Consider the following 7311-nt stretch of genomic DNA (forward strand, 5'->3'; position numbering starts at 1 on the left):
TTTTGAGGACAAAAAGGATCAAAGCATGGAAGAGGAGGAAGACAGTGAAATCAGAACTCCTGCACCAAAAGCTTCTAAGAAAACTATGAGCTGGTTACAGGCCATAGAGGACCTTAAGAAGCAGATAAGAGAAGTAAAGGAAAAGTTGGGAAGAGAAATGAGAATGATGCAAGAAAATTATGAAATAAAAGGCAGCAGGTTGACTGAGGAAAATGAAACCTTAAAAAATAGACTAACTCAAATGGCAAAAGAGGCTCAAAAAGGCAATGAGGAGAAGAATGCCTTAAAAAGCCGAATTTGGGGGTCTTGCTTGCCCCTGTGGCTGGGCTTCCTGGCTGGGTGCTGGCCCCTTGGAGGATGCGGTGAAAGCCCCCAACCCTCAGCCTCTGTGGAAACAGGCTCTGGCTCTGCGGGGTTGGGCAGCAGTCCTGGAGGCAGTGGCCCTGGGGGAAGCCACATCCACCACAGCTGCAGCCGTGTCAGGGCCCTGATCTCCACCCTCCCAGGGTCCCCAGAGCCCAAGAAAAGCTGCAGAGGATGGCAGATGAGGCACTTGTCTTGCTTCTCCACAATGAGATCGTGACTGGCATCTACAAGTCCGTGGATCAGGGGGAGGTGGAAAATGAAAGATGCATTACTAAACTGGAAAACATGGGTTTTAGAGTAGGACAAGGACTGATAGAAAAGTTTACAAAAGATACTGCAAGGTTCAAGGATGAATTAGAAATCATGAAATTCATTTGCAAAGATTTTTGGACCACTGTTTTCAAGAAACAAATTGATAATCTAAGGACTAATCAAGAGGGCATTTATGTGCTTCAATACAGCAAATTTCAGCTCCTGACTCAGATGTCAGCAGCAAAACAGTATTTAGATCATGCTCCTAAGGTACTTCATAGAAGACTAGTGATCATAATTGAAAAAAAAAATACAATTGGATGGACATATTCAATGCCGAGCATGATGGTATTTAGCATTTACATATGGCTTAATCAGAGGTGGCTTATCAAATTTGGGGGTAAAATGTATTGTGACAGCTGAAGTGTCAGCAATGCCAGTGTGTAAATTTCAAGTGATGATACAGAAGATGTAGCATGTACTGAAATGCTTCTACAATGTAAAGAGATTATATTATTCATGTATAAAGTTTTTGAGTAGTAACTTTTGACTTACTGGCATTTGTCATAAATTTCTACAGTACATTGATTTCTGTAAGCTATATGTTAATTTAATTTATTAGATGATGTAATATGTACTCTCACATAAGATTACCATAGTACAGTATAGTATATGTCATCTGATGGAACAGGAGAGTATCAAAAAAATTTTACTGAGATACTACATGGTAGCTATATATCAAAATATACCTAATTCAAATTTATTTCATTAAAAAATTTAAATAAACACAGCAAAAAAAAAAAAAACAATTTGCCAGATGGAAAAAGGATCTCAAAAGCTCACTGAGGAGAATCATTGCTTCAGAATTAGATTGGAGCAAAGGGAAGGTAATTACTTTATAAGACATCAAGATGCCCTTAAAGAGATCCAAACAAGTGAAAGAATAGAAGGCAATGTGAAATATCTCATGGGAAAAAACACTGACCTGGAAAACAGATCCAGGAGAGACAATTTAAAAATTATTGGACTACCTAATAGCCATGATCAAAGAAAGAACCTAGAAATCATCCTCCAAGAAATTCTCAAGTAAAACTTCCCTGATGGTTTAGAACAAGAGGGAAAAAGAGAGGTTAAAAGAATCCACCGATCACCGCCTGAAAAAGATCCCAAAAAATAAACTCCAAAGAATATTATAGCCAGGTTCCAAAATTCCCAGATCAAGGAGATAATATTACAAGAAGCCAAGAAGAAACAAATTGAATATTGTGGAAACACAATCAGGATAACTCAGGATCTGGCAGCTTCTACACTGAGGGATTGAAAGGCTTGGAATATGATATTCTGGAGGGCAAAGGAGCTGGGATTAAAACCAAGAATCACGTACCCAGCAAAACTGAGTATCACATTTCAGGGGAAAATATGGCTATTCAGTGGAATAGAGGACTTTCAAGCATTCTTGATGAAAAATTCAGAGTTGAATAGAAAATTTGGCATTCAGATACAAGAAGCAAGAGAAGCACAAGAAGCTAAACAGGGAAAAGAAATCATAAGGAACTTATCAAAGTTGAACTATTAATATTCCTACATGGAAAAAACAATAATTATAACTGATGAAAGTTTTCTCAGTATGAAAATAGTTGAAGGGAGTAGAAATATATGTCTATATCAGAGGGCATACAGGTGTATGAACACATATGTGAATGTGTATATATGTTTACAGGTATACATAGATAGAGGGAACATGACCAATTTAATAGGAAGGGATGATAATTAAAAGGTGAAATTAAGAGGTGAGAGAGGAATATAATGAGAGGAGATGGAGAGAGACAAAATGGGGTAAACTATCTCATATGGAAGAGACAAGAGAAATTGGCTACAATAGAGGGGAAGAATAGGAAGGCAAAAGGGAATGGGTCAACCTTATTCTCATTGAATTTCAATCGAGGAGGTAATGATATACACACTAAATTTGTTATTTCACCCTACAAGAGAGTAGGGAGGAAGGGGATGAAAGGGGGAATGATGGAAAGGAAGGCAGGCTGGGGGGGAGGAAAATTGGAAGCACCCACTTTTGAAAAGGAATGGGATCAAAGTAGAGAAATGAACAAGTGGGAGGTGGGACAGGAGAGAGGGAAATATGGTCAGTCTTTTACAATATATCTACTCTGGTAATGTGTTGCATTAGCTACACATGTACAACCTATACTCAATCACTTATCTTTGCTGTAAGGGTGGTTGACAAGGGAGGAAGGGAATGATTCTGGAATTCAAAGTTTTAAACAAAATGTTTAAAAAAATATATAAATATACTATTATTAATTTTAAAAAAGATTATGCTCAGTTTCATTGGATAGTTGATCCTTGTTTGTAACCCAAGCTGTTTTGCCTTTTGAAATATCATATTCAATCCCTCCATTCTTTCAATATAGAAGCTGCCAGATCCTGTGCAATCTTCACTGTAGTTCCATGATATTTGAAATGCTTTTTTTTTTCTGGCTGCTTCCTGTATTTTCTCCTTTACCTTATAGTTCTGGTATTTGTCTACAACATTTCATGGAATTTTTAATTTGGGATCTCTTTCAGGAGATGGCCAGTGGATTATCTCAATTTCTAGTTTACCCTCTGGTTCTAGGATCTCAGGGCAGTTTTCCTTGATGAGATCTTGTATGTTGTCCAAGCTCTTTTTCATTATGATTTTCTGGTAGATCAATAATTCTTAGATTATCTCCCCTGGATATATTTTCCAGGTGAGTCATTTTTCCATTGACATATTTTATCTCTTTTGCTAATTTTTCATTCTTGATATTTTATTTGACTGATTCTTTTTGTCTCATAGAGTCATTAGCTTCAATTTGGTTGATTCTAATTTTTAGCAAATTATTTTACTCAGCCAGTTTTTGAAGCTCCTTTTCCATATGTTTTTCCTTCCACACATTTTTCTTTTTAAGTAGCTGTTTTCTTCATTGTGATATTTTTCTAATTTTGCAATTTTGATTTTAAAAAATTATTCATTTTATCTTCTACTCTCTAATTTGGTTTTCAAAGTTCTTTTTGAGCTCACCTAAGAATGCTTTCTGGGCTTGAGACCTGTTTGTATTCACTCTTGAGGCTTCAGCTGTGGGTGTGGAGTCAATGCTGCCTCCTTCTGTATTTGGTTCCTACCTCTTGCAATGATAGAATTCTAGAGTCTTGCCTTTGCAATCTGTTTTTTTACACATTTTGAGTCTGGGTCTTAGCCATGACCTTCCTCTAGGACTCCCAAGTCTTAAATATTTGAAAAATTTTGCTCTGGGGCAATAATTTCTGTGTTTTCAGGGTCAGAGGGGGGATTGGAGCAGCTGGGGCTCACTCTCCTATCCTGGTCCCTGGAGGTTCAGGTAGGTGCTTTTTAAATTTCCAGGCTGTGAGTTGATAGTCCCAGGAGTAGCTGCTGCCACTGCCACAGGCCCTGCATTTGTCACTTACCCAGCTCTGACAGATCTCAGCCCTGGGGTGATAGGTCTGGGAATGGCCCTTGTGGTTGGTGGATCAACATGCTGCCATGCCACTCTGCTCTCTGCCACATGCACAACACTGTTTTAATTATTTCTTGCATTATTATATTAAGTTTCTGTTTTGATCATAGCTTTCAGGAAGTCTTGTAATTCCATTATTTTCTCTTCTTGATCTCCAGATCAGTTGTTTTTATTAAAAGATGTTTTGCCTTCTTTTCTATTTTTTTATTCTTTCTGTTTTGCTTTATCATTTCTTTGTCTCTTATAACTTAACTGACTTCCCCTCACCCAATTATAATTTTCAAGAATTCATTTTATTCCTTAAGATTCTGCATCTCTAATTATTAAAAAAAAACTTTATAGAGCAAGAAAAAAATAATAACAAAACACATCTGGGAAACTAAAAAGGTAAAAAATATCAAAGGAATTAATGAAAAGAAATGCAAGGTAAGGTGGCTTAACAGTACCAAATCTAAAACTATATTACAAAGGGGCAATAATCACAGGTATTTGGTACTGACTAAGAAATATAGTGGTGGATCAGTGGAATAGATTATGTATACAAGACACAGTAGTCAATGACCATACTAATCTACTGTATGATAAATTCAAAGACTCCGGTTTCTGGTATAAGAACTCACTATTTGACACAAACTACTGGAAAACCAGTAAAGAGTTTGGCAAAAACTAGGCATAGACCAAAGTTTTACACAATATGCTATGATAAGGTAAAAATGGTTCATGGTTTATACATAAAGACATAAACAAATTAGGAGAGCAAGAAATAGTTTACCTGTCAAATCTATGGAGAAGGAAGAATTTATGACCAAACATGACATAGAGAACGCTGCAAAATGCAAGATGGATAATTTGATTTAACTTAGATTAATAAGGGATTTTTTTTTGCCAAAAAAAAATCAATGCAATCAAGAATATAAGGAAAGCAGAAAGCTGGGAAACAATTTTCACTGTAAGTTTCTCTGAGAAAGGCCTCATTTCTCAAATATGTAAAGAAATGAGTTAAATTTACAAGAATACAAGTCATTCCCCAAGACATTACCAGAGAATATAAGAATACTAAGGCATTCCCCAATTTCATCAGAACTAGCTTGGAAGTGTTTGTTCTTCACTGGTACCAAACCTGAGTCATGAGAATTTTTATCTTCTGTAATTTTCCCAGAAGGATTACTATTCTGACCCAACCTTGTTTATTTTTACCACTCTTTGTTCACCCTGGGATGCTATTTCATCTTGTTTGTGGGGAAAATCTGGAGAGCCTGGAATTTTCCCAACTTACTCTGCCATCTTCTACTATTTCTTTTTTAAAGAAAGAAAATGAGGATACAAGATTCTACCATAATAGGTTGGCTGGCTCCCAGCAGGATTACAGTGTCAGGTACTTTCTGGTCAAATTCATCACTTGCTAGGAGTCCTGTATCAAGTAAATTCTCTTCACTGACATGGAAATACAAAGGACTTATGACTCTAGCTTTTTGGGACATTTGGAGGGAAACATGTAAAAAAATATAGTATAATTACAACCATGTGGAATTTATCACCACCTGACCCCTTTTCAAAACTGATTGCTGACTTTTTTTTATCATAGTGGAGGGGGCATTTATATACTCTGTGCTTTATTTCCTCAATGTAAAATAAAGGATTTGATCTAGACCACCTTCAAGGTCCTATCCAACATAAATCAATATTAGTATGTAGTCTTTCAGAAAGGAGTGATACTAAAATTAGAGGAGCTAGTTAGCAAAATAAATAGAGCACTTGGGTTGAAATTTAGTTTCAGACATTTACTACCTCTGTAACCTTGGGGGAGTCACCCAATTTCTGTCTTTCTCTGTTTCTACAACTATAAAATAAGGATAAGGTTTATCCTAACTTTCAGTGTTATTGTGAGGATTAAAGGAGATATTTGTAAGCTGCTTAGCATGAAACCTGTTAAATAGTTGGTGCTTCTACTAGGTCTGTATCGAACGAGATCATTAAAAAGGGAAAAGTAGGGTGGCTAGATAGCGCAGTGAGTAAAGCTCTGGCCCTGGAGTCAGGAGGACCCAAGTTTGATTCCAGCTTCAGATCCTAAACACCCACACAAAAAAACTAGCTGTGTAATCTTGGGCAAGTTACTTAATTCCAATTATCGTCCAAAAAACAAAAAAAAAAAAAAGGAAAAGTACTCACATACTCACATGTGCAAACGTATTTATAGCTGTCAAATTAGGGGATGGCTGAAGAAGTCATGCTGTGTGAATGTGATGGAATATTACTGTTCCATAAGGAATAGTGAGCAGGTAGATTTCAGAAAAAACTTGGAAAGACTTACATGAAAGGATGCTGAATGCTGTGAGTAGAAATGGGAACATTGTACACAGTAACAGCAACACTGTGAGATGACCATCTTTTATAGACTTAACTCCTCAGCAATACAACAATTTCAGACAATCCCAAAAGGTACATGATAGAAAATTCTATCCCCATTAAGAGAAAGATTTATAAAATTTAAATGGAGATAGAAGTATACTATTTTCTCTTTCTTTCTTTTTTCTTTATCATGTTTTTTTTTCCTTTTGTTCTGATTCTTCTTTCAGAACATAACTAATGTGGAAATAAGCTTAATATAATTGTACCTGTATAAGCCTATGTCAGATTCCATGCCATCTTTAGGAGGGAGGAGATGAGGAAGAGGGAAAAATTTTGAAAACAAAAACATTTTGCTGGTGACTTTGAACAGACCTCCTTCACTTAAATCCAATTCACTTGTATGTCATGGCATCATTTTCCTGATGTCATGGTCCTCTTTGAGAACAAAGGACAAACAAGAACTTGTGAGTCATCTGAGCTCCCCCAGCTGCTGTTCTCTCTTCCCCTTCTCTCCCCCCTCCTCTCTCTCTCTCTCCCATCCCCTCTTTCTTCCCTTCCTCTCTTTTTCCTCCCCTAGTCTCCTCTACCTCTCCTCTCCTCTCCTCTCCTTTTGATGGCTGAAACTTAGCAAAGATATTTGAATTTCACTGGTAGATTCCTTTTTTAAAGAGCATCCCTTAAACCAAATTCACTGTGGCTCTCATTGATTGGATAACAATTGGTCCCTACCCTAGCACTTCTCAGTGATCATTGTTTAGGACCTATGGGGGCTCTTTTCTCCAGAAATCCTGAGGGTCTTCCCCTCCCAGATTGATTTTTTAATTAAAGG

General features: G+C 36.9%; 1 protein-coding gene across 1 annotated transcript; it reads left to right on the forward strand.

The window, feature by feature from the left end:
• The first annotated feature begins 537 nt into the window (after positions 1-537).
• Positions 538-1236, forward strand: LOC138171751 (trafficking protein particle complex subunit 6B-like). Its single transcript, XM_069101390.1, has 2 exons — positions 538-887; positions 967-1236. The coding sequence occupies exons 1-2, from the start codon at positions 538-540 to the stop codon at positions 1091-1093; spliced, it is 477 nt and encodes a 158-aa protein (XP_068957491.1). The 3' UTR covers positions 1094-1236.
• The last annotated feature ends 6075 nt before the right edge of the window (positions 1237-7311 follow it).

Source organism: Petaurus breviceps, unplaced genomic scaffold (genome assembly GCF_028583685.1).
Source record: "Petaurus breviceps papuanus isolate PSGF00001 unplaced genomic scaffold, PetGlider_PUasm1.0 47, whole genome shotgun sequence".
Taxonomy (NCBI): Eukaryota; Metazoa; Chordata; class Mammalia; order Diprotodontia; family Petauridae; genus Petaurus; species Petaurus breviceps.

What these genes read in the sequence shown, in the direction of transcription:
- LOC138171751 (XM_069101390.1), top strand. Translation starts at nt 538, where the DNA reads ATGGCAGATGAGGCACTTGTCTTGCTTCTCCACAATGAGATCGTGACT. An exon ending in TATTTAGATCATGCTCCTAA is followed by an intron (nt 888 to 966) that starts GGTACTTCATAG and finishes CCGAGCATGATG; the next exon opens with GTATTTAGCATTTACATATG.